At 38.3% G+C, this 25,266-nt stretch overlaps 1 protein-coding gene across 3 annotated transcripts in view; it reads right to left on the bottom strand.

The window, feature by feature from the left end:
- The window catches only part of UBN2 (ubinuclein 2), a 135,785-nt gene extending 110,519 nt beyond the window's left edge, over nucleotides 1–25,266 (bottom strand). For 2 of the 3 annotated variants that reach the window (XM_069087327.1, XM_069087328.1), the window contains exons 1-2: nucleotides 24,435–25,266; nucleotides 17,121–17,213 (exon numbers count right to left, since the gene is read on the bottom strand). In XM_069087327.1, coding sequence (XP_068943428.1) covers nucleotides 17,121–17,213; nucleotides 24,435–24,920 — 579 coding nt within the window. In that variant the 5' untranslated portion in view covers nucleotides 24,921–25,266. The remainder of the gene's footprint in view (nucleotides 1–17,120; nucleotides 17,214–24,434) is intronic. The other variant, XR_011168184.1, reaches the window with a different exon arrangement.

Raw genomic sequence — 25,266 nt, 5'->3', positions numbered from 1 at the left:
AGACCCCTGCAACAACAGCACTGTCCTTCACCAGTGGACAGTATTCACTCTCTGTCTGCAGGACAGTCTCAGGGCTTCTTAACCAAAAGCCAGGTTTCAGGACTTCTTCAACAACAGGACTGTCTTTCACCAGTGGACAAATCTGGCAAAACAACATCAAAACAGACAGCAAAAAGTACCAGCAAAACAGCCATGTCTCCTCAGTCCTTGGCAGCTCAGGGGGCAGGTCTCAAAAGTCCAGGGCAATTCAAAGCGGCCACCAGCAATTCTCTTAGTCTCTCTCTCTCCACGAGGTGCTGCTTCCAAAAAGATCTTCCGCCTCTCTCTTGTCTCTCCAAATCTACGTCACCAGCTCTTCCCAGTTCAGAACTTTCTTTTCACATCAACAAGCCCATCCCACAGGTGGGATTAACAAGCTCTGGGTTTTAACACAATCAATTTGAAAACCAAGCCAATACAGGGGAATCTTTAATTGCCATTACTATCACAGAAATCTGTCTACTTGATCTGTTTCTGTCTTGATAATTCTGCCTGTATACTTTGAAGTTCGGGGTGCTGACCTTTTTCCCCTGAACAAGGTAAACGATATATGTCTGACTGATTAAAGTAAGCTTGTTAACCCATTTTGAGTTGCTTTCCTTTATCAAAACAGATCCAAGAACCTGTGGTGGCAGCAAACCCTGAGGACACTTGGGGTGCTTGACGCTACACCAGGTCAAGAAGAAAATACTGCATGCAGTCAGGAAGAAACAATTTGAGTATTGTGGAAACACAATCAGGATAACACAAGATCTTGCAGCTTCTACATTAAGGGATCTAAGGGCTTAGGATATGAAACCAAGAATCACCTACCCAGCAAAACTGAGTATAATGCTATTGGGGAAAATATGGTCATTCAGTGAAATAGAGGACTTTCAAGCATTCTTGATGAAAAAACCAGGGCTGAACAGAAAATATGACTTTCAAATACAAGAAGCAAGAGAAGAATGAGAAAGTAAACAGGAAAAAGAAATCATAAGGAACTTATTAAAGCTGAACTATTTACATTCCTACATGGAAAAACTTTAATTGTAACTCATAAGACTTTTCTCAGAATGAGGATAGTTGAAGGGAATATACACACACACATATGTCTACATACATATATATGTACAGGAGGGTGTATGTGTATATAAATATATATGTGAGTGTGGGCATATGTATGTGCATGTATACTTAGACAGAGTGCACAGGATGAGTTGAATATGAAGGAATGATATCTAAAAAATAAAATTAAGAGGTAAGAGAGGAATTTATTGGGAGGAGGACAGATAGATTAGGGTAAATTATTTCATATAAAAGAGGCAAGAGAAAACTGTTAGAATGGAGTGGAAGAGCAGAAGGTAAGAGGGAATGGGACAATCTGATTCTCATTGGATTGGGCTTAAGGAATGAATAACATATACACTCAATTGGGTATCTTACCCTATAGAAAAATGGGGGTAGGGGACAAGAGGGGGGATGATAGAAGGGAGGGCATATTGGGAGAGAAGGTGGTTAGAGGCAGACATTTTTGAAAAGGGATAGGGTCAAAGGAGAAAATGGAATAAGTGGGGGGTAGAATGGGATGAAGGGAAGTATAGTTGGTCTTTCACAATATAACTACTATTGAAATGATTTGAGTAACTACACATGTACTACCTATATTGAATTGCTTGTCTTCCCAGGGGGGGCAAGTGAGGAGGGAAGAGGGTAAAGACTCTGGAACTCAAAGTTTTAAAAACAAATGTTTAAAAAAAATTTTTTTTACATGCAATGTAGAAACAAAATATATAGGCACTGGGGTATAGAAATCCATCTTGCCCTACTAGAAAGTTAGGGAGGTGATAGGGGAGGATATAAGAGAGAACAGATTGGGGAAAGGGGTCTTCAGTGGGCTTGCTGTTTTGGGGTGGGGGGCAGGGGAAAGACGGGGAGAAAAAATTGTAACTCAAGATCTTGTGGAAATGAATGTTGAAAACTAAAAATAAACAAATTTAAAAAAAAAACTGAGTTAGATCAACAGAACAGACTGAACAAAGGAGATTAAGAAACAACAAAATTCAGTAACAGTATCTGATAAAACTGAAACATATATTGCCTATGGAAAAATCCCTATCTCATCAAAACTGCTGGGAAATCTGGAAAGCAGTTTGGCAGAAAATGGGCATAGACTAACAGCTTATACCACACTCCACAATACATTCTAAACTACAATGAGGGGCGGCCAGGTGGTGCAGTGAATAAAGCCCTGGCATTGGAGTCAGGAGGACCCGAGTTCAAATACGGCCTCAGACACTTAACACAAAAACTAGCTGTGGGACCTTGGGCTTAACTTAACCCCAACTGCTTTCCAAAAAGCAAAAAAGAAAAAAAAGAAATTATAATAAGTCCTCAATATAAAAGATCATACTATTAACAAAAATAGAAGAGAAAAAGATCATACACTTCTTATATGGGTAAGAGATATATTCTTAAGCAAATAAGAGATAAAGGCAATCATAAAAGATAAACTACGTAACCGTGTACTTGAAGCTGAATAGCTTCTATGGAATCAACATTTAATGCACCCAGGATAAAATGGGAAATGGTCAAATGGAGAAAAAAATCTTTGTATCAAATTTCTCTAAGGGTCTGATAACCAAGACATAGAAATTAGTCCTCAAAATAAGAACTGCAAAGTATTCAAGATATGAAAAATGTTCCAAATCACTAATAAGAAGATGTAAACTAGGGGAGGCTAAGTGGCACAATGAATAGAGCACCAGACATGGAGTCAGGAGGACCTGAGTTCAAATCTGACCTCAGATACAATACAACAACTAGCCCTGTGACTTTAGGCAAGTCGCTTAACCCCAACTGCCTTCCCCTCCCCCCCGCAAAAAAGATGTAAGCCAAAACAACCTTGAAGTTTCCCTTCCCATCCTGCAAATTGGCAAAAATGATAAACAAACATTGTTAACAGTCAATGATGGAAGGTGTATGGAAAGACTGGTACACTAATACACTGTTGGTGGAGCTATGAACTAATGCAAATATTTTGCAGAACAATTTGGAATCAAAGTGACTAAAAGGTCCATAATCTTTGAACCACACCCTCCATTAATGGGTTTATACCCAAGGAAGCTGTTGATAAGAAAAAAAAGCCCAGACATAGTCCAAAATATTTATAGCAATGCTTTTTGTGATAGCTACGAATTATAAACAAAGTAAATGCCCATCACTTGGGGAATGGCTAAACAAATTGTGGTTCATGAATATAATATGTATCTGATGAATACAAAAATGCATGAAAAAATCCATATAAACTCATGCAAAATGAAGCAAGCAGAGCCAAGAAAACAATATACACAGTAACTACCACAACAGAAAAGGAAGACTCCTTCAACCTACTCCTTCACAGAAGTGGGAGATCCAGAGGTATCACATGTGTTCAGACTTCTTCAATGGATTAACCAGTTGTGCCAACTTTTTTTTCCTCTTTAAAATTTTACTATTTGTCATATGGGCTAGGTGGTACATAGGATACTATGATAATATAAGAAATAGAAAATATCAACAAAAACATCTCTTAAAAAGCTTAAGGAATTTATATGATTCTAAAGGCAACAGAAATTTTATTATAATTTTATCATGAAATGTCAGACTTAGATTATTATGTAGCTGAACATGTTACAATACCATCCATGAAAGATGAAAAACATAAAAAAAGACCTCCAGTAACCTAAATAGATCCTCAGAGGAGGATTTATAGAAGGAGAGGGTTAAGAAGCACAAAATATGAGAAGGCATGGATATGCTGCAGATTGCTTTGATTGAGGACTCACCCATATTAATAAAGTAACATACATCAAAGTGTCAAGTTATAACTGAATATAAAGTTTTGGAAATGAACAGGTGAATAAAATATGCTTTATTAAGTATATATGTGCTATAAAAGTGAAAATACATTGTTTTACATATCTGTGCATTAAAACCAAGTAGGCAATACCCACTTAATCTCTCTAGACACCAAAAATTAGATAAAGTACCTACCCTCCCCAGACCAGCAGCAAGGTCTTATCTCCAGGGCAAGCCAACAGTGAGGCCCAGCCCCAAGAGTAAGCCAGAAGTAAAGCCCTGCCCCTGATGCAGGTCATCAGCAAGGCATCACCCCCCAGTACAAGCCAGCAGCAAGGTTCTGAGCCCTGACACAAGAAGCTTGGGACACTGTCCTTTCCAGTTCAGGAACATAGCCTAACTTTTACATAATGTAAAAAGTAACAAAATAAACAGAAAAACAAGCAAAAAACGAAAAAAAAAAAGACCTTAATCATATAAAATTACTATGGAGATAAGAGAAGAAAAACTGGGGAAAGATATGAAAGTAATGCAAGAGAATCATTTAAAAAGAGTCAATACCTAGGTAAAGGAAGCACAAAAAAATGGAAAAAGATATTAAAAAATTCACTGAAGGAAACAACTCTTTAAAAAGTAGAACTGGGCAAGTATAACCTAATGACTCCATAAGATATCAAGAAATTTTTAAAAAATCAAAAGAATGATAAAAGAAAATGTGAAATATCTCATTAGAAAAAAAACTGACCTAAAAACTAGATAGAAGAGAGATAATTTAATAATTATTAGACTACTTGAAAGCCATGATCAAAAAAAGAGCCTACCAGAAAGTCGGAAGGGGTATGGGGGAAGATATGGGAGAGAGCAGACTAGGGGAGGGGATATTCAGTGGGATCACTATTTTAGGGTGGTGGGTAGGGGAAAAATGGGGAGAAAATTTGTAACTCAAAATCTTGTGGAAATGAATGATGTAAACTAAAAAATAAAAAAGCAAGAAAGTGGGGGAAAAAAAAGCCTAGACATCATATTTCAAGAAATTATCAAGGGAAATGCTCTGATATCCTAGAACAAGAGGGCAAAATAGAAACTGAAAAAATCCACATATCACCACCTGAGAGAAATCCCAAAATGAAAACTCCCAGGAAAATCATAGACAAATTCAAGAGTTTCCAGGTCAAGGAGAAAATACTACAAGCAACTGAAAGAAACAATTCGAATATCATGGAACAACAGTCAAAATAACACAGGATTTAGCAGTTTCTACATTAAAAGAGCAGAAGGCTTGTAATACAATATTCCAGAAAATAAAGGACCTAGGAATACAACCAAGAATCACCTACCCAGCAAAACTGAGTATAATCTTTCAGGAGGAAAAAAAAAACAAAACACTTAATGAAATAGAGGACTTTCAAGCATTCCTGATGAAAAGACCAGAGCTGAACAAAAAAATATGATCTTCAAATACAAGACTCAAGTGAACATAAAAGGGTAAATGGGAGGGAGAGAGGAAACATAAGAAATTCAATAAGGTTAAACTACTTATATTCCTACATGGGAAGATGATACTCGTAACTCTTAAGAATTTCATCATTATTAGCACAATTAGAAGGAGTATTATGATATCCAAAAAAACAAAATTAAGGAGTGAGGAAGAAGATTACAATGGGAGAAGAGGGAAGGAAGATATAGAAAAGGATAAATAAGTTCACTTAAAAGAAGTATAACAGCAGAAGGGAAGATGGGGGATAGGTGGCGGGCAATGTTTGAAACTCACTCTCATCAGAATTGGCTCAAAGAGGGAATAATATACACACTCAACTGAATACAGAAATCTCATTTACCCTATAGGGAAGTGAAGAAGGATGAGGATAAGAGAAAGGGGCACTGACAGAAGACAGCCTACTAGAATAGGCAGTGGTCAGAAATAATATATTTGTTGAGAAGGGACAGGGTGATAAATGTGAAAAGAAGGATAAACAAGGGAAAAATAGGATAGAGGGAAATACACAATTAGATATCATAACTGCAAATGGGACTAATTCATCCATAAAATGAGAGTGGACAGCAGAATGGATTAAAAATCAGAATCTTATAATATGCTGTTTACAAGAAGCACATCTAAAGCACAGAGACACACACAAAATAAAAGGGGGCTAGAGCAGGATCTACTGTGCTTCAGCTAAAGTATAAAAAAGCAAAGGGAGAAAGCATAATCTCAAAACAAAAACAGATCTAATTAAAAGAGATAAGAACTGTATCTTGTTAAAAGGTACCATAGAAAGCCCATATGGAGTTACAACCCATAGTTTAAGAAGTGCTAAAGGGGTTGCGAGTAGAAAAAGTTCAAGAAACCCTGCCATAAAGAATGAAGTAATATCAATATTAGACAATTGTGCACCATTTTTCAATCGTGTGTACATTTTTCAAAGAGAATTTAAATGAGTTATGGAAGAAAAGAGACAGTAAAACTATTAATGAGAGACCTCAACTTTTCACTGAGCTAAATCTAGGCAAAAATTAAAAAAGAAAAAGTTAAAGAGTAAACAGAATTTTAGGAAAGTTACATATGATAAGACCTTTGGAACTGAATGGCAATGGAAAGGAATATGCCTTTTCTCAATAGTGTGTGGCCCCTACACAAAAACTGAGCAAGTATTAGGACATAAAAACCTTACAACCAAATGCAGAAAAACAGAAATATTGAATGCATTTTTTTCAGATCTTACTGCAATAAAAATTATATTCAATAAAAAACAGTGGAAAAATGGATTAAAAATTAATTGGAGGGGGTGGCTAGGTGGCCCAGTGAATAGAACATTAAAAATTGTTTTCACATATAACTGGGGAAAAATAAAATACTAAATGAAAAAATTTAAAAACAAAAAACAACAAATGTTAAAAATTGGTTTTACATGTAAATTTTGAAAAAATAAAATAACATTAAAAATAAGTTTAAAAGAGGTGGCTATGGGCGGCTAGGTGGCTCAGTGAATAGAGCACCGGCCCTAGAGTCGGGAGGACCTGAGTTCGGATCTGACCTCAGACAATTCACACATACACACATAGACACACACACACACACACACACACACACACACACACACAAAACTAGCCGTGTGACCTTGGGCAAGTCACTTAACCCTAATTGCCCTTCAAAAAGCAAAAAAAAATTTTTTTTAAAGAGGTGGCTAGGTGGCACAGTGAATACAGCACTGGCCCTGGAATCAGGAGGACCTGAGTTCAAATCCGGCCTCAGACACTTAACACAAAAACTAGCGGTGTGACTTTGGGCAAGTCACTTAACCCCAATTGCCCTCCAAAAAAAATAAGAAGATTAAAAGCTCCTTGAGGAAAGGCTTATCTTTTTCTTTAGCTTAGCAGTGTCTAACAAATAATAAACATTTAGTAACTTTTTTTTAATTGAACTGGGTTGTAAGGTGTTCAGGAAAGACTAGGACCTCTGGTATAAGAGCTGCCAAGCCCTTTTCAAAGCTGCTTTCTAAAACCTCTGGTGTCTATCTGATTCACCTAACTCTTACTTGTGGCTCCAAGTAGCTACAGCATAAACAGTGGCCACAACTCAGTAAACCATTTCAGCAGACAGGCTAAACCAGGGTGAGGGTAACTGAGAGCTCTCAAACTTATTGATGAGTTAGGTGGGTACCTACCCCAAGCATGTGAAGACTTTCCCTGGTGAAATGGGTAGATGAGAATAATTTGTTCTAATAGCCATAAAGGCAGTTGAGGCTGATGCTGTGGAGTGCTTAGACCTTGGTTAGACACTGAAGATACCAAGATCATCCACTGCATCCTGAGTCATCACCAATCATCTCAATTTTTGTCTTGCCATTGGAATGTGATGACTGGAACAGAGAGTGAAGCCAACGACTTTGTGCAACTCTACCTCATTTAAAGCAAATTTCTGCTTGAGTCAAAAGATATCACCTATACCATTTTACCATTTTTACCTACCTCAAAGTCCTGTTGAAACAGGCAAGTGAGAGAACAGAAGTGCAAATACACTGGGAACTATAGTCAAAACCCTGCACACAGACATCAGGGGTCATAGTGTTGTCTTCTGACTGAAGCAGCAGTAGCTTTCGGGAGCTCCCTGGGTATCTGAGCAACTTTTTTAAGGACTGCACTGCTTACCTCCTGACATGAAGAAGGGGCTAAAAAAGGTGCCCTAAAAATAGTCTGCTTCATCCAACCCTGGCCTACTTGCCATAGCAGGTGGGGATCCTACCTTGTGGTTGAAACAAACAAAAAAAAGTACAAAAACTTTTGCAAAGAGAATTCCACTCACCATGATACATGGAATGTGAGCACTCTTATGAACAACACAAAATCCAGTAGACCTGAAAGATGAACAGCTCTTGTTGTGAGAAAACTTAGCAGATATTACATCCAAATAGCAGAACTGAGTGAAACAAGGCTGGCAATGAAGGCCAGCTTACTAAAGTCAGAGCTAGATACACATTTTTCTGGACTGGCTGCAGTGAAGGGGATAGGCGTGAAGCTGGCATAGATTTTGCAATCAAACTAATCTAATCAACAAGTTTATATGCCTACCAAAAGAATGAGAGACTCAGGACAATGCAAATGCCTCTTGCAGGAAAGTGCCATGCCATCCATCATCACCCTGATGAAGTCAAAAATTTTATAAAGACCTGGAGACTATCATCATCAATATACCAAAAGAGGACAGGATTATAATTCTGGGTGATTTTAATGCCAGAGCAGGCATAGACTATCAGACATATCAGGGAGTCCTTGGGAAGCATGGAGTTGGAAACAGCAACAGTCACAGTCACTTACTACTACTGAAGACTTGTGTTGTCTCATGACCTTCCATTAACCAACACTGTCTTCCATTTACCTAAACACAATAAACTTTCACAGATGCACCCTCACAGAAAACACTGGCATTTAATAGACTATTATCACTGTAAAGAGAAGAGGCAGGATGTGAGAGTACTGGACTGATCATAGACTTATCCTCTCCAAACTAAACATTCGCATTCAACAAAAGCAGCAGCATCAACACAAGACAAGTACCAGAAGATTTAACGTCAACAGATAAGAACATTTCTCCGAGCATTAATAGTTCTTTGCTAACTTGGAGTAAAAGCTGGGTCAATACACAGTTGGCAATAGCAGAGCAGAAAAGGAGTGGGCAGCTTTCAGAGACCTGGTGTACAGCACGGCATTTACTTATCTGGGCCTGAATGCTCACAAACATCAAGACTGGTTTAACAAAAATGATGGGGAAATTCAGAAGATGCAAATTGAAAATGAAGAACTCCATAGGATTTACCAGCAGAATAGTTCATTTATCTCTAAAAAGGCAGCATTTAACTCAACCAAAAGTAGAAAGATGCAGGATTCTTGGCTCAATAAGAAAGAAGGCAGATAAAATTCAGTTTTACCCTCATAGTAACAATCCAAAGAGCTTTTCTGATGCCCTGAAGGCTATTTATGGGCCAAAGACATATGGTGCATCTCAACTACTCAGTGGCTGATAAAGCCATATTTATTAGTGATAAGGACAAGATCCAAAGGAGATCAGCTGAACACTTTCATAGTACTCTCAACAGAAAGTCATCAATGTTTAAGATAAGGACCTCAGGTTTAAGTTAATATTCTTCTAGCCAAACTTTCAACTGAAGAAGTTTTGAATGCCATTAGGCTCCTCTCATGTGGCAAAGCGACTGGTGCTGATTCTCTTCCAGCTGATATTTACAAGGGAGGGGGTCCACTGCTCATACAAAAGCTGACAGAAATTCTTTGCCTTATATGGCAAGAGGAAGTTATCCCCCAGGAGGTCCAGGATGCCTCCACTGTCCATTTCTATAAAGGAAAGGGAAATAGGTTGTTCTGTGACAATCACATGTAGTTGGAGGGGGCGATGGGGGTCTCTTTCTTAGACAATGCCAGCAAGATGTCAGGGATCTCCTTAATAGGTTCATTCTTCATCTGGAAGATGGAGAAGCAGTGTGGCTTCAGAAAGGGTAGAGGAATGGTAAATATAGTGTTTGCTGCTTGACAATTCCAAGAGCAGAACCGAGGTCTGTACACATTTGCCGATCTAATGAAGGCCTCTGAGATTGTCAGTCATTAGGGTTTGTGGAAAATCATGACAAAATTTGGTTGCCTAGAGAAGTTCATCAGTATTGTACACCAGTTTCATGATGGCATTCTTACCTCGTTCTAGATAATATACGGTGCTCTTACGCTTTCCCAGTCACCAATGGTATGAAGCAGGGCTATGTGCTTGCTCCTAGCTTTTTAGCATGATGTTTTCAGTGATGTTATTGGACACATTCAAAGAGGACGAAAACAGCATCAAGGTCATCTACCACACTGACGGTAAATTATTTAACCTGAAAAGGCTATAAGACAAGACTGAAGTAGACAGAGAATTGGTATGCAATCTTCCTTTTGCAGATGATTGTGCACTTAATGCAGTTTGAGAGACTGAGATGCAAAAAAAATATGGATCAATTCTTTGCTGCCTGTGCTAATTTCGGCCTAACAATTAACACCAAGAAAACAGGTTCTCTACCAGCCAGCACCACACCATCCATATATGGAACCATTAGTTACAGCAAATGTAGGAATTTTAAATGCTGTGGATAAGTTCACTTACCTCGGGAGAGTACTTTTCGGGGATGTACATATAAATGATGAGGTTGATGCTCACATTGCCAGAGCTAGCTCAGTGTTTGGGACGCTCTGAAGGAAGGTGTGGGAGAAAAAAGGTATTAGACTGCCTACCAAACTGAAGGTCTACAAAGCCACTGTGCTAACCTCATTTGTTATATGCCTGTGAAACTTGAACAGTATATCAGTATCATGCCAGGAAACTGAATTGCTTCCACTTGAATTCTTAGGAAGATTCAGAAGATTCACCTGGCAAGAAAAGGGACCAGACACTGAGGTCCTTTCTGAACTTCCAAGCACTAAAACGCAACCGCAGAGGGCACAACTCTGATGGGCAGACCACATTGTTTGAATACCAAACTTATACTTTCCTAAAAGATCATTTTTATGGAGAACTCACAGAAAAAAATAAGTCAGAAGAAGAAACACAAGGACACTCTCAAGGTCTCTCTGAAGAACCCTGGAATTGTGAGACATGGGAGACACTGGCAAAGGACCACCCTGCATGGCGTACCTGCATCAAAGAAAGTGCTCTACCTTATGAACAAAGCAGAATTACAGTAGCTCAAAAGAAAAGTGAGGTACAAATTTAGAGACATGTCTTCTACAAATGTTCATGTGGATGATTAGTGCCCAACTTGTGGTAGAGCTTTCCAAATTCATATTGGTCTGATCAGCCACAGTCGAACACACTATTCCTTGACCCTGACAGAATGTCATTTTGGTCCTCTTCAAGAATGAGAGGCAACAACTACGGAATTGAATTGAAGAGAGCATTAAAAGAGGAAGACAAAAAAGACGATGAGGGAATGGATGAGCAAATTGAGGGATATGAATGTAACAGAATACTGTACCATATGAAATGATGGAGACAATTTCAAAGAATGTAAGTATTATGAAAGGAAACAAAGTGAAGACAGGAGAATAGTTAAAGGGCAGAAATAATGTAAATAAAAACAACTATGAAAGATTGAAGAACCCCGATCAATGCAATGACCAATTACAAACCCAAAAAAGCTATCATGAAGCACTAAACCCACCTGACAGAGAAGTAATACAGAAAGAGCCTTATGTTTCTGGATATTCCATTGTGCAGATTCATTTTGCTTGCCTATCCTTTTTTGTTTTGTTTTTTAAGTTAAAAAATTCCTTCATTTTTTATTCCTGGTACTACTATCACAATTTACAGGGCAATATATCCGATGCAATGAAAAAAAGAGACAAAACTACAACACATAAAAGACCTATTACATTAATCAATAACTGCATATTTTGCAAACTGCATTTATGACAGTCCTGATAAGAAAAATTTCCTGCCTGAGCAGAAAAAATTTTTCTGACTATGGATCACATTCCTTTGATAGCAGATTTTTAAAGTTCCTCTAATGCATTTGAGATGACTGTCAAAATAACCTGAAGGTTTCTTGACAACGCATTCTCCTGCTAAAAACTGCAGCCTTCTTCTGATGAGTTTTTATAACCTTTTGATCAATATCCACCACCTCTACCACCAGATCCATAACTATTACCATGGGACTGCCTTAGCTCCTTCCACCAAAACTCCCTCCTTTCATGAGTCCATAATGTGATTGCTACTATCTATTCTAATTTCCAAAATCATTACAATTCTTGCTGCCATCACATTTACTGTCACTAAAATTTTCTCTATCATCATATCCTCCACCACCATCTAAACCCCCTCTACTATTATTGCCAAGATTACTTCCACAGCTGCCACTATCTCTATCAAATCCATTATATACACCAATCTCTACCTCCAGAACTGCCTCTGCTACAAGCACTACCACCCTTGTCATCACCACCTCTTTCATCATCAAAGTTCCCACCATGACCAAAGTTCCCTACATAACCCACAAAATTGCCCAACTCACCTCCACAAAATCTTCGTAAGCCAGAAGACTAAATTTTTTTGCCTTGAAAGGGCCTTTTTCAATTCAGTTATGCCCATTAATAGTATATATCTGAATAAAAAATTTGTCAACTATATCATGACCATCAAAAATTACAAAAGCAAATCCTCTGCTTTTCACTCAGCCAATCTTTCTTAACTTGTACGGTTTTAATCTTTGCAAAGAAGTCTCTTAAATTATATTCTTCTGTGTCTTCTTTAATATCACCAACAAAAACTTTCTTCACAGTTAGACATGTACCTGAGGTTTTAGAGAATCCTCTCTAGAAACAACTATCTTTGGTTCAACTACATGCCTATTAACCTTAGGTGGCTGAGCACACGTTGCTGCACTTACCTCTTTTACAGAAGAATAAGTCACAAAGTCACAGTCTCTGGAATGTTTTATTTGCCTCATCAGAACACACATGAATGTCTCATTCTTCAAAGTGTTCTCTTGAACTATCATCTGTAGATCTGAAGTTCAAGCCATCAATAAACAGTTTTCTTAACTGTTCTGATTTCTTTGGACCATGAACCTCTTCCTCACCCAAAAGGCAGCAATGGTCACGGTCAGGCTGAGGTTAGCAGGGCAGATGTTTTACCTTCATTTTGAGACTGAATTCCAACTGCCTTCAACTCTGCCTATGTTTATTTGTTACAAGGTTTGTTTCCTTCAATTTTTAATGGTGGGGTGTAGCTAGCAAAAATGATGGTGGTGCAGTGGCTAGAGTGCCAGGTCTGGAGTCGGGAAGATCTGTTTAATCTGAGTTTAAATTCAGCCTTGGATACTAGCTATGTGATCCTAGGCAAGGCATTTAATCCTTTTTGCCTCAGTTTCCTTACCTATGAAGTGAGCTGGAAAAGAAAACGGCAAACAACTCCAGTATCTTTGCCAAGAAAACCCCAAATGGGGTCAAAAAATTCAGATATGACTGAAATGACTGAACAGCAAAAAAAGGTGGACAGAAGTGAATGGAAGTTCAGAAGAAAGCACGGATAGTTTTAAAGTAACATGTAGAATGATTAAATACTTTAAAAAAAAAGCAAATGGTATGAAATGAAGATTCATAGTTTCACATCAAATCTTCTGTCCTCCTACACCTACAGAAATTTTGGGAGGCATTTTAAGTTCAGAATTAAAAATAAATTCAAGAAGTCTAATCAATGCAATGATCAACTACAACTTCATAGGACTAAAGATAAAAGCAAGCTTCCCACCTTTTGACAGAAGGGTGACAGACCAGAGATAAGAATGAGACAGAAGGGATTGTAGCACTGAATACTGTAAACTAAAGGAAAATAAATAAATTAAAAAAGAAAAAGAATGAGAGACACTTTCAGACACCAATAGTCTACTTGACTATTGTTTTTTGCTATAAAAGGATTCTAGTTTGGGGTTTTTGTTTCTTTGTTTTTGCAAGGAAAGGGAAAGGAGATAACTAGTGATAGTGATGTCAGAAAAGAAAAGAGAATGACAGTATCCGTGAAAAATTTTTTAAATATATGGAAGAGAGATCAAGGAAGCTCAGAGGAAAACAAAGACAAGTGAGGCAGCTTTGGAATTTATGTGCTGAATTTATTATCTTTTTAACTTACTTAAGGAAAAAAAGAGCTGTGCCTAATAGAGATCATTACTCTACATACAATCTTCTTTTCTCATGTTCTTTGTATATGGAAATGCTTAAAACTGTTGGTGTTGTCCAAGTTCAAAATAAAAAATATATTAAAAATAAAAATGATGTAAGCTCCTTGGGAGCAAAGACTCTCTACATTTGGTAGGCACATAGGCATCTGATAAATTTGTGTTGACCCACTGACTAAAGTATCCTCCAACAAATCAGTCATCTCCGTGAGAACAATTTTAATAAATCCAAGATGTGCAGAAGACTCGTTAATTACATGACTATATATTACCTAATGTTTAAAACTTTTCAGAAAAGGAGATTAAATGCCCTGTCCTTAATAACTTGCTATAGTCAAGAAAAGACAAAGATGCCAACCTAAGTCATTTAGAAGAATAAGAACTTCAACAATCTAAACTGTTTTAATACAATGCCCAATTACAAAATAACAGAATTAGGTTTTGGCTGCTGCTGTTTTAAACATGCCATTGGTTAGACACTGAAAAGACTACTGACCCTTTCAAATTATCCACCTAGAAGACTACATATACACATTTAGGCAATACTGTCATTTTTTAGAATTTTAGAATTGCCCTCAGAGGCAGTTAATGAGCAAAAGAAAACCAATCACCTTAATTTATTACACACCTTTTTTATTTGATTACCTTCTTGATTCACCAGATTTGGCTACAAAATTTCTTTAGAAATACCAAATGCACTCTTAAGGTTGACAGTTCATCATACAGAAGCTATTCAAAATGAGGCACCACAGGCTCTGAAGTCAGTTCACAAAGGAACTCCAAATCCAGGTCATGACATGTTATTATCACACTTCATATACTTTGACAGTGCTGATTGTGGCAGAAGAGAAGTTAGCTGGACATCAAACTATAACATCATGGTTTTCAGCACATTGTAGATGTAACTGAGGTAAAGGAATAAAACAACCAGCAGAGCAGATCTTCCAAACACAGATTTCTCTAGTTTTGGGTCTGGAAGAATACACACCCCTTTATACACTAAGATACCTCACCCCATTTGTTACTCTAGAGAACTTCCTGACCACTACATAGGTAACAAGGCTTCTTCAACAGCAGCTACAAAAGGCAGCTCAGTCTAAGACTTCAAGCTTTAGAATCAGATGGGAATGAAGTTTATAATCTTAATCACATTTCTCTCTTGACTAATTAGGAAGTGAACTTTTTTTAATGAGATTTTTTGAAACAGAAAGTATTCAGCTAATTTTATGCATAGCAACTGATGTCTAGCATATTATAAAAGTGTTCAACAGCTACAATGCCTTTTCTTCTCTAAATACAAATGATGACTATTTTATTTAAAGTATCATTTATTTATTATTATTTATTAACAGTAGCATTACTTTATCCTAATAGCAACATAATGGAAGTAGGACATAAGAAAACAAGGAAGCACAGAAAAAAAAAACACACTGGATAGAAGGGTGCTCACTTTAACTTTCATCCTTCATTTCCCTACCACTTCTTTCACCATGTCTCAACTCCTCTGAGGTCCTTTATAATACATGATTCGAATGAACAATTTAAGGTCGGATCACATCCTTTCTTCCTCTAGCATTTACAGTAAAGGAGAATAGATTCCTTTGTAAATTGCTAAGCTGATACTCTACTATAACTAACTTCTTCCCTAGTTCAAGCAATAGCTGGGTATTTGCTGGGGATGCCAGTCCCCTCCCTGTCATGTGAGTGTTTTGAGCAATCTGTGAAATTCAATACCAGCATCACCAAAAAGGATTTAACTAAAAGATCTTCCAGCACCACCTTCCAGATTCAATATACCCCTACATATCTTCCTTCCATTTTTATGAGACCATCACCAAAGATGATGTGAAAACTCTTTATTGGTTCTATTTATTTAACTCTCTCAAATTCCTTTTTCAACTCTCACTATCACCCCCTTTACATTGTACAGCACAAAATTTATAACAGTGCACCAAGGGAGAATGATTCCAAGAACACAAATATTGGCAAGCAAGATAATATTAGATGAAAAAGAAAAACATAATGGATCTCTGAAGCAAATAATAGATAAAGACTGTAGTATGGGGTAGAAGAAAGAACAGAGATCTTGGAGGACACATGATTTTAAATATACTTAAACATCATGAAGTAATTATAAGCAACAAGCTGTCCCAGTCCCCTTCTCCAAACAAAAGGCAAAAAGAGCAAAAACTTCAGTCTAAAACTGAAACATCTCATTCTAACCACATACTTTTGAGTATTCCCACTTTGCTATTACCAGAAGGGAAAATGATTATTAGCCAGAGTAATGACTATCCTTTCAAGAAAGTAAGAGGTAGGGGTGGCTAGGTGGCACAGTGAATAGAGCACTGGCCCTGGAGTCAGAAGGACCTGAGTTCAAATCCTGTCTCAGACACTAAATACGTACTAGCCGTGTGACCCTGGGCAAGTCACTTAACCCCAATTGCCCTGCCTTACCCCCCTCCAAAAAGAAAAAAAAAAAAGAAAGAGCTACATATAAAATGAGAAGGTTGGACTAGAGGATCTCCAAACTTCCTTCTACTTTTAAATTCTATAGTTCTGTGTGTGCCAGGACTAGGAAAAGGGCTAACATCTCCTGTCCCTGGAGAGGTTTTTCAAAGCTGACATAGCCTTTGGTAACCACAAAGCCCAAGAAAGTAAAACGGGTCTCCAAACATTCATGTGACAGTAGAAGAATATTACACTTCTTTTTTTTTAATTTTTACTGTTTTTATTTTTTGGAGGGGGGAAGGCAGGGTAACTGGGGTTAAGTAACTTGCCCAAGGTCAAATGGCTAGTAAGTGTTAAGTGTCTGAGGCCGCATTTGAACTCAGGCCTGCGTCACTGTGCCACCTAGCTACCCCAAATATTACACTTCTAAGAAAACTTCCATTTGACCACTCCATTACTCTAAAGCAATTTGTAGGTACCAAGGCTGAACAGACAGATGTTTATAAGCTTAAAGTAACAAATTTATCTAAAGGCTCACCAAGTTAGCAAGCAAATAAGAAAAAGAACCAGCTTTACCCAGGCAATGACAATACTCACATATTTTGCTTCCAACTTCTTAGCCAACATTTCCACCTCATGCCTCTCTCGATGTTCATCATTAAACAGATCTTCTGAGTGACTAGACTTCTTCTGATGTAGCACAAATGAGGAAAGAAGAAAGAGAAGCATTAGTTTAATTTAAACAATGGGTTTACACACTCTTATACATCAGAGGTACTAAAAGCTATTTATTCCCTGAAAACTGACAAATCCTAAGCCTTTTAAGACATGTTTGCTCATAAGAAGCAATATTCTGAATGGTATTATTTTCAATGTTAGTAGGTTTTGGAAATTCTGTTACTCTGTAGCTTAGGTACTCAGAAAATTCAAATTAATGAAATTTTCAAATTTAATCCCTTCAATAATCTGATTTAAATTTTTTCAACACAGAGATGATAAAGAGTAGAATTGAAAATTAGTCAGAATTTCTGTTTATTACGTCACTAACTAAAGATGAGAATTTTATGTAAGAAAATGCTTCTAAAAGAAAATCTCTTGATTATTAAATCAATCAGCTTTTCAATTACCTCCATATAAATTATCTAATGTATTATCTGCAGTTAATATTCAATCCCAGGCTACCTCATCCTCTATCAACCAGCAAATCTTTTATACTTTCACTACTGGCCTCCTCAGTCAATGGTTCTAAGAAGAATAAATACCAATTTTAATGAGCCAAGGTAAAACGGGAAGGACATTTTTTTTTTTACTAACAACAAGAACAAAATTCATATACTTCAAAACCAAAAGAAAATGGGTTTTTGATTATTTGTGGCTTTGGATTATATGAAACTGTTTCCTTCCTCTAGTACCAATGAAAGGAACTGACTAGTCAAGTTAAAATGAATTTCAACAGCTTTAGTTTTTTTTTTTTTTTAAGCAAGTGCCATTCTCTCACAAGCACCTTCTATTTCTCTTAAAGTTACTATTGTAACTTGTAAAGAGTTTGCTCTTCCAACAGGAATACTATAAAGTATATTAACATCTCAGGACACGAATAAACAAGAAAGGAGTTATTCATGTGAGAAGACACTATTTTTCACTTAACCATGGATAATTTTCCAGAAGAAAATTTTTAAAAGGTAAGAAATTAGTTTGTTGTTTTGCATAAAAAGCCAGGCAAAAAAGAAACTACTTCAGTAAAAAAAAGTAATAAAAAATAAAAAAAACAAAACAGAAGTCTATCTGTACATGCACTACTCCGTGCAATTTTAGCTGATACCTCAAGACAGATAAAAGGAACTGGAAACGGTACTCAGAAGGTAGGGAGCATTCCATATGAGAAAAAACTAAAAAAAATCAAGATTCGGGCAGCTAGGTGGCGCAGTGAGTAAATCTCCGGTCCCTGAGTCAGGAGGACCCGAGTTTGGTTCAGACCTCAGACACTTAACACCCACACAGACACAAAAAAAAAACCCAACTAGGCATGTAACCTTGGGCAAGTTACTTAACCCCAACTGCCCTCCAAAAAAGGCTAAAAAAAAAAAATCAAAATTCTTCAGATCAGAAGCACAATGGCTGTGATGAGTAAAATGATCAAAGTCAATGCCATAAGAAAGAATATATACAGATTGTAAAGATTGAGATTGGATCCCCAAACTGCAGAACATAAGAACTAGATCTTTCTCCAATCTTAAATGAGGATGTTTTAGAATCAATTAAAAACAAGTGTCACTTTATATTTTAGACTGCAGATGAAATTCACTAATCAGATAATATAGTTGAAAAATAGAAGACATTCAAGAAAGAACAATATAAAAAAGTATATGACAGAAAAGAGGTTGACATATACAGTACTCCTCTCACTAGGGAGAAAGGGAACTGTAGGTACAGACTAGAGCATATGCAAAAAGAACTGTTTCCTTTTTCAGTTGATGGTTGATTTTGCTTAACTGCTATTGCTTCCTGGAAGAATTCAATGGGGGAAGAGTGTGTATTTGGAAACAAGTGATGTCAAAGACCCAAAGGCATCATTTTTTTTAAAGATAAGGAAAAGAGAAATTGAGAGGATGGCAGAAAGGTGAAAGTTGAGTTAACCACACACATAAATCCCATTTAAATATCTTTCCATTATCCTTCCATTTAACTTTCAATTGATCATACTAAAGTAACTATTAATTTATTTGAAAATATTTTATTCATGTTTCTTGCCTTTACATCACTGTCATTTCCTCTCATATTTTGTTATTTAAATATATTATGGTTTCTTTTTTTTCCTGATGAAAGGTTTATTTAATTTTTTAAAAACAATACAAAGCAAAACTATGACATGTTAAGGAAAAGTTATGGATATTCCAAGCATGACCTTAATTTTCCAAGTTTGAAGTAATGGGGGCATTCATACCACTGTCAAGACCTGGGCTAGACAGGTTATTTGTCTGGCCCAATACAGAATTTCTTATGTGTTTTGTTGTTGTTGCTCAGTCATTTTTCAGTCATGTCCAACTCTTTGTGACCCCATTTGGGGTTTTCCTGGCAAAGATACTGGAATGGTTGCTATTTTCTTCTCCAGCTCATTTTACAGATGAGAAAACTGAGGCAGTTAAGTGACTTGTCCAGGGTCACAAAACTAGTAAGTGAGGCCACATTTGAACTCAAATCTCCCTGACACCAGGCCTGGTGCTTTATCCACTGTGTCACCTCACTGCCCCCTTATATACCACCAAATTTTAGTGCAAAAATACAAAGATAAGCACATAATTTTTCAGAAGAAACTGAACTGATAAGGTATCCACTACATCTCTCTCCAGAATTCACAATCATTCTCAGCAATGACTATTAGAAATCTTCATAATGGATGTCCCATCAGCATCTCAAACTCAACTTTTCTAGAGGTATTTATATTATTACTCTTTGCAAACTGTGTTCTAGTCAAACCATAATATTAGATGCTCTTCAAATTCAATACTCTATCTCCCACTTTTGTGTATCTGCACAATCCATCTTCCTCTAGAATACAACCTGAATATATTCACTCAATTCTCAAAATTAAGGCTCAGATTCTTCAAATTGTTGGTACTCCCTCTCTACCTAATATATATATATATATATATTTTTTTTTTGGCTTTTTGTAAGTGACTTGCCCAAAGTCATAAGGCTAGTAAGTGTGTCAAGTGTCTGAGGCCGGATTTAAACTCAGGTCCTCCTGACTCCAGGGCCAGTGCTGTGCTCTATTCACTGCACCACCTAGCTGCCCCTCTACCTTATATTTATTTACTTCTGTGGATAGGTTGTATTCCCCCAATAAGGAAGCACCTTGATGGTCTGAGATGTTTTATTTCTATCTTTGTATCCCTAATACCAAGGAGAAAGTCCTGCACATTGTAAGTGCTTAATGTTGGTTGAATTGGTTATAGCAAATCAAGAAAGCACGTACTTTTAAAAATATAACCTAGGATTTAATGTACTTTTAAAAGAGAGTTTATGATAAAGTATTCCAGGATATTATATCTAAATAATTTAGATAGTACCATGTTTCCCCGATAATAAGACCTATCCCGAAAATAAGCCCTCCCCTTACTGTGTAAGATTCCTCTAAAATAAGCCCTCCCCCGAAAATAAGCCCTATTGAGATTGCTACTGTAGTGAAGGTGATCCCCTGCGCTACACGCTACATTACGGTACCCTCTGTATGCACCCCCCCCCCGTGAAACGCACACCGCGCTCCAAGCTGCATCCAATCAGAGCTGCAGCAGTGAGCGCGTCATCCTGTTCTTCCCCAGTGATTTGCTTATTGAATAAAGGTACATTTTTTCGTTCACATTTACCTGTTTATTAAAATTGCTGTCAATGTTCATTAAAATAAGCCCTCCCCTGAAAATAAGCCCTCTGGTGTTTTTCTGTCCAAAAAATTAATAAGACAGTGTCTTATTATCGGGGAAACACGGTATGATGTCTCTTTTATTATTTCTCTCAAATACAAGAAGTCTATGAAGCCATGAGTAAGAGCATATAAGTTACATATAAGGAGACCACTGAAGATAGGTCTGGTGTAGTCAGAATCATAGCCACCCAGTAGAAGCCAATCAGTGCCCAATCAAATGACCATCTAGCAGCAGCACAGGCTCAGCCCTATTACCAATCTCCTTTGTTTCTCCTACTTTTCTGACCTCTCCTCAGTCTCCATTCCTGGATTATCATCTACAACCTACCATATAACTATGGGTGTACCCCAAGGGCCTTCTTCAAGTAGTATATGACAAATGATAAGTCATCTCACCAAAACATATTATATTTCTACTCTGTATCTACTAGGGGAAACAAAAATGGCTATTTTTTTCCCCACACAGACACAATAAACAATTAAATTGATGGTATAGAAAAAAAGTAGAAAAAATGGATTGTCTACCCTTGATTACACAATAATGACATAACTTATCAAGAGAGCAGAGCTAGCCAGCATATCTTAAAATATCTTTTCCCCTGTACTTTTCATTTACTTTAGAATATGCACCAGACAATTCTATTATTTATTTAATGTCATAAATATTATAGTAAAATATGGTTCATAATAAGTCTCATCTATTTGTTTTCTATTGTGAATCAACTATATTTCAGTTTAGCTAGGAAAAATCCTTGAATTTAAACCAGATCAAGTAACAATATGCAATACATATTATAATGTTATGGAAAGAGGTCCTGTGAAAGTTACTGCATATGTTGATATACACAATTAAAGTAGCTTCTTTTGGGGAGGCCAGGTAGCACAGTGAGTAAGAGCACTGGCCCCAGAGTCGCGATGACCTGGGATCAAATCCAGGCTCAGACACTTAGCACAGAAATAACTGGCCGTGTAACCTTGAGCAAGTTACTTAACCCCAATTGCTTTAAAAAAAAAAAGTCACTTCTTTTAAAATGGGGGTAGGGGAAACTTAGAAATTTTGAGAACTGGAAATTTACTTAAATTTGAAAAAACTAAATTGTATTTACTTTTTATTTTTCCCAATCTCAGAGTTTCAAAGCTATTTGGGGGAAAAAAAGAGATAACACAATCTGTCAAATTTAAGTAAATCTAAACATGGAAATGATACAAAGCACCATGAAATGGAGAGCCTGTAATGGGATCCACGAGACATAAGTTTTCATTCTAGCTGTATTTGGGAAAATAATTCAATTTTGCTGGACCTAAGTTTCCTCATCTGTAAAATAAAAACTCTAAAGATCCCTCCCTGCTAATATTCTTCTTCGATGCTTAGAGTTCCAATTCTTCTGTCTCTAAATATTTCAGAATGGTTGAACACATTTAGGTAAAAGAATGAAGTACAATAATGAACAATGTTAAAAGTATTAATCAAATTATAAAATAAATACAGCCTCGTAGTATTATTTAGCAGTTATAATTACATAGTTATGAAAATTCACTTTAACTATTAAGGACCATGATAGACCCAAACAATATTCAGGAAGCCCATTAACAAAATAAATTATTAGATCCCAGTTTCTGGGCAACCAGTAAACTACACAAATTCTAAATAATCTGGGGCCAATAATTCTCTTTTCATTATTACTAATAGCACTCTCTGTGATTTTATCAAAGACTGGCAGATGTCCAGCAGGCATCTTAAACTCTAAACATGACCAAAAGAGAATTCCTACTTTCTCTCAAACATCTCCATTTCTTTTGATGGCACCACATACTTCTGGTTGGTTCCGAAGGTTCCTAAATCCTGGAATCATCCTTGACTCTTCTACCTCATATCCCATCATTTCCCAAATCCTGTCAAACTTGACTCCCCTTCATCCTTGTATTCCTTCCTTTCTTTGTCTGATTACCATCACCAAGAACACTAGGAAATTCTCCTAATTGGCTTCCTTGCTGCCCATCTCTTCTATCTCCAAAGTATCCTCTACACAACAACCAAACTGATACTTATAAAATACTAATCTGATCCTGTCTGTACTCTTCCCCCAAACTCCACATATACCTTTTCCCAATCGAAAAGTCTTCATTTGCATCTAGGATAAAATACAAAATCCTCAACCTGCCATTTAAATTCTTACTTACTTTTCTTGTCTTTTTTCATATTACTCCATTTTACATAATCTTGGTTTCAGTCAAACTGGCCTCTTAAGCTGTAGTCCACATATGAAATATTATCTCCTACCTCTTTATACAAGTAGGCCCTCATTTGCATTTCTTGTACTGTAGTCTTTTTATCTTCAACACCTAGCATAGTGGCTTGGGCAAAATAACACTTATCTTTTTTCTACTGAGAAACCATAATAATATGACACACATAAAACCCACTCATCAATTACATTAAAAACAAGATTCTTAAATTTCAAAATGAAATTAGTAAGAAAGGGGCTCAAACTAAGAACACCTGCCAAAAAGAATGATGGTCAATTACAGTTCCCTCCACCCCCTGATCTTTAAATTAATAATTATATATATTCAGTCCAAAATAATTATGATGATGATAAAGATAAATGCCACATAAAACAGAAGAGAAGATAGGTATCTTCCCATGCCTCAATTACCAACTAAGCAGGTTCCATAGTAACTTGATCTTAAAAGGTTTACCCACAGGAACTAAAGACAGTAACTAGATAACCTACTCTATTTCCTAGGAGTGGAATTCCTAGTCTTTGGGAAATTATTGGGACTACACTACTTGCATGACTCCTTAAATAGAGAAAAAGATTACACATCCCTACATTACAATACTTTCAGCTAGCAACTCTAAGGATCTAACACACACAAAACAAATTGATGATGATGAGAAAAGATAGTCAATCTCTCTGCCTCATTTCAGCCTTAGAGGGAAGAGTCCTCAAAAGATTTCTTTTCTTCCTACGAAAAAAAAAAACTGGACAGCTAAAACCTAGAGAACAACTTTGTCCACTTCCAAGTGTGGGGAGTCAAAAGGAAAAAGAGGCCAAACTACACGGGTTCCAGGGTAGGTGCGGACAGTCATGGTGTGTTATTATAACCTTGGGGGATCCCGGGAAATGAAGGCAAGCAGGGCTGGCCTCGAGGTGTGTGGTCTGCTCCCGGCCCCCCTCCTTCCCACTCTAGATGGTGTTGGGTGGACAGAGGCCTCACTGGCCCCACACGTTGGGCATCTTGGCTGCCCTCACCCCTAGTTAAGACGGAGAAGGAGGGATGGAAGGAAGGGAGGAAGGAAAGGATGAAGGGAGGGAGGAAAAGATGAAGGGAGGGAGGAAAAGATGGAGGGAGGGAGGAAAGAATGAAGGGAAGGAGGAAAGGATGGAGGGAGGGAGGAAAGGATGGAGGGAGGGAGGAAAGGATGAAAGGATGGAGGGAGGGAGGAAAGGATGGAGGGAGAGAGGAGGGCGGGTGTCCGATACCCGTTGTTCTCCGCACAGCAGCAGCTCCGGATAACTGAACTCCACGCAGCTTTCGTCAGTGGGATCCTTCAGCACCAGCTCCAGGCGCACCGTCTCCCCCAGGGGCCGCGGCGGATCGGCCCGGACGGCCGCTTCCCTGGCCGGGGGCGGCGGTGGCGGCGGCGGCGGCGGGAGGTGCAGCTGAGGGGGCGGCAGCGGCGGCGGCTCGGGACGAGGGGGTTCGCGAGGCTGAGGCGGCTGCTCAGCCCGGCTGCCCTCGCGCGGCGGGGCGGACGGCTTCTCCTGCTGCGATCGCAGAGGTTCCGACCGGGGGTGGGCGTCTCGAGGCACCGGCGGCTCCGGCCCGGACGACTCGCGATACGGCTGCGGCTCAAGGCGCGGGGGCTCCCGCGGATAATCAGGTTCACGCTCCGGCCCCGGGAAGTCTAGCTCGCGCCGCCTCACGGGTGACAGGCTAATGAACGGCACCCTGCGCGGCTCCGCCATCCTCACTGTAGCCCCTCACGGCTCCGGCCCTCCCCAATCGGCCGACCCGCCGCGCGCCTCTGCGGCTCGCTGCCTGCCCTTCTTTCCTACCTTCGTTGCTTCCTTTCCCTGCACCAGCCACAGCCGCCGCCGCCGCCGCCCCCCAAAAGGAACTCTTCCCCCTTTCCCCCCCACTATGTTCTGAACGGCTCTACCGCCATCGCTCGGGTCGCTGCGGCCGCCATGTTGGATCCCCCACATAAATAGAAGCAGGCCGCTCTGCGGGGGCATGCGCAGAGAGAAGACGCTCACGTCCACCGTCGTGGCTGTTATTGCTCAGCGTTCCCCTTTCCTCCCAACGGTCAGG

Source organism: Petaurus breviceps, unplaced genomic scaffold (genome assembly GCF_028583685.1).
Source record: "Petaurus breviceps papuanus isolate PSGF00001 unplaced genomic scaffold, PetGlider_PUasm1.0 181, whole genome shotgun sequence".
Taxonomy (NCBI): domain Eukaryota; kingdom Metazoa; phylum Chordata; class Mammalia; order Diprotodontia; family Petauridae; genus Petaurus; species Petaurus breviceps.
Note: the sequence above shows the minus strand (reverse complement) of the source record. Positions and strands in the feature narration are given on the sequence as shown.